The sequence below is a fragment of the Anneissia japonica genome, unplaced genomic scaffold, assembly GCF_011630105.1.
Source record: "Anneissia japonica isolate Jap-2015-1 unplaced genomic scaffold, ASM1163010v1 scaffold251325_len469956_cov165, whole genome shotgun sequence".
NCBI classification, from domain to species: domain Eukaryota; kingdom Metazoa; phylum Echinodermata; class Crinoidea; order Comatulida; family Comatulidae; genus Anneissia; species Anneissia japonica.
The window spans coordinates 32,890-34,326 of NW_022730291.1; the positions used below are offsets into that span (position 1 = coordinate 32,890).

A 1,437-nucleotide genomic window follows, 5' to 3' on the forward strand; every position below is an offset into this window, starting at 1 on the left:
CTCATTTCCACGCCCACAGCACGTCCTGAAGCTGGAACTTACGCTGTCTCTTATACACATCTAGATGTGTATAAGAGACAGGCGGTACGCGCTGACCCATCATCGGCACACACTATAAAAATTACTTGGATTAAAACATCTCCGGTACTCATCAGGCGTTCTTGTAATTAATTGAAGATTGGCAGATGCATATTATTGTTCTCCGATAGTACTAATTTGAGGCGGATCGTAGCGAATCAATAACATCTTTCCGCCTTCTTGCCTCTCGATACTACCCCATAATTTAGTCAATCAATTCAAACAAAGACTACACGCAAAGGCGCCGCGTTCAAAGGTCTTTGGTCCCCTTTAAACGTGTGTTCGCTTAATAATATCGTTCTAAAATACTTAGCGATCGATGCACTTCATATAAACATAAACGAATCATATGAAGTTTTTTTTTTCAAGAGCTGTTTTCAATAGCGTATTTGTTATATATACGCCGGCAAACATAATGTGAGCCAGTTATGAATTTCTCTAACATAAAGTGCGTTGTCGATAGTCACATGTTTACGGTACAAAATTGAAAAGAGAGTGGAAAACTTTTTTTGAGTCGAAAGCTAAGACGGTGGATACTTTTGCTTGACCGATTCTGAGCCTGTCTCTTATACACATCTAGATGTGTATAAGAGACAGACATATCGGTTTATTAAAATTATTCACATAGGGTTAAAATTATTAATTTACAATAATAATAATAATAATAATAATAATAATAATAATAATAATAACGATATTAGCACAAATACTACTGTATTATAATAACAATATATATATATATATATTATAACAAATACGTATAATTATGATCATTGACATCGTTCAAGTAATATAATTTGGCTTCTAAAAGATTATTTATTATTATTTTCATTTGATTCTTCAATCTACAGGGGCTAAAAGGAAAGAGGTAAAGAAGAGGAAAGTTGGGCGTAATCCACGTGTGCCGTTCTCCCCGCAACAAGTAGCAACACTGGAGCAAAAGTTTCGCCTGACGCACTATCTTAGCAGTGTCGACGTCGCAGAACTTTCAACCACTTTAAATTTATCAGACAACAGGGTAGGTTATTTTTATCCATTTATTTTATATAACCAACAAATACGGACAATATCGTCACATGTTTAAAAACAAAACATCTTTACAGCCATTTATATAAATGATCCCATAAGAATTACCTGACTTATAATTATTTATTTATTATTTGTTAATTGAAATTATCTTACGATAATGCACACGATAGGCCTGATTTTAGTTCTTAAAAACAGAAATACATAAAACCTAATATGGACAAAGAAACAATTTCTGATAATTTACTGTACCTGTTATTATATATATATAATAAATTATTATATATATAAATATATATATATATATATATATATATATATATATATATATCC

The 1,437-nt window shown here is 31.7% G+C and overlaps 1 protein-coding gene across 1 annotated transcript in view; it reads left to right on the top strand.

The window, feature by feature from the left end:
• LOC117114808 (homeobox protein MSX-2-like) overlaps positions 1–1,437 on the top strand; it is a 10,532-nt gene that overhangs the window by 3,294 nt on the left and 5,801 nt on the right. Inside the window, exon 2 of the mRNA XM_033258499.1 lies at positions 930–1,096. Within this exon, the coding sequence (XP_033114390.1) occupies positions 930–1,096 (167 nt within the window). The remainder of the gene's footprint in view (positions 1–929; positions 1,097–1,437) is intronic.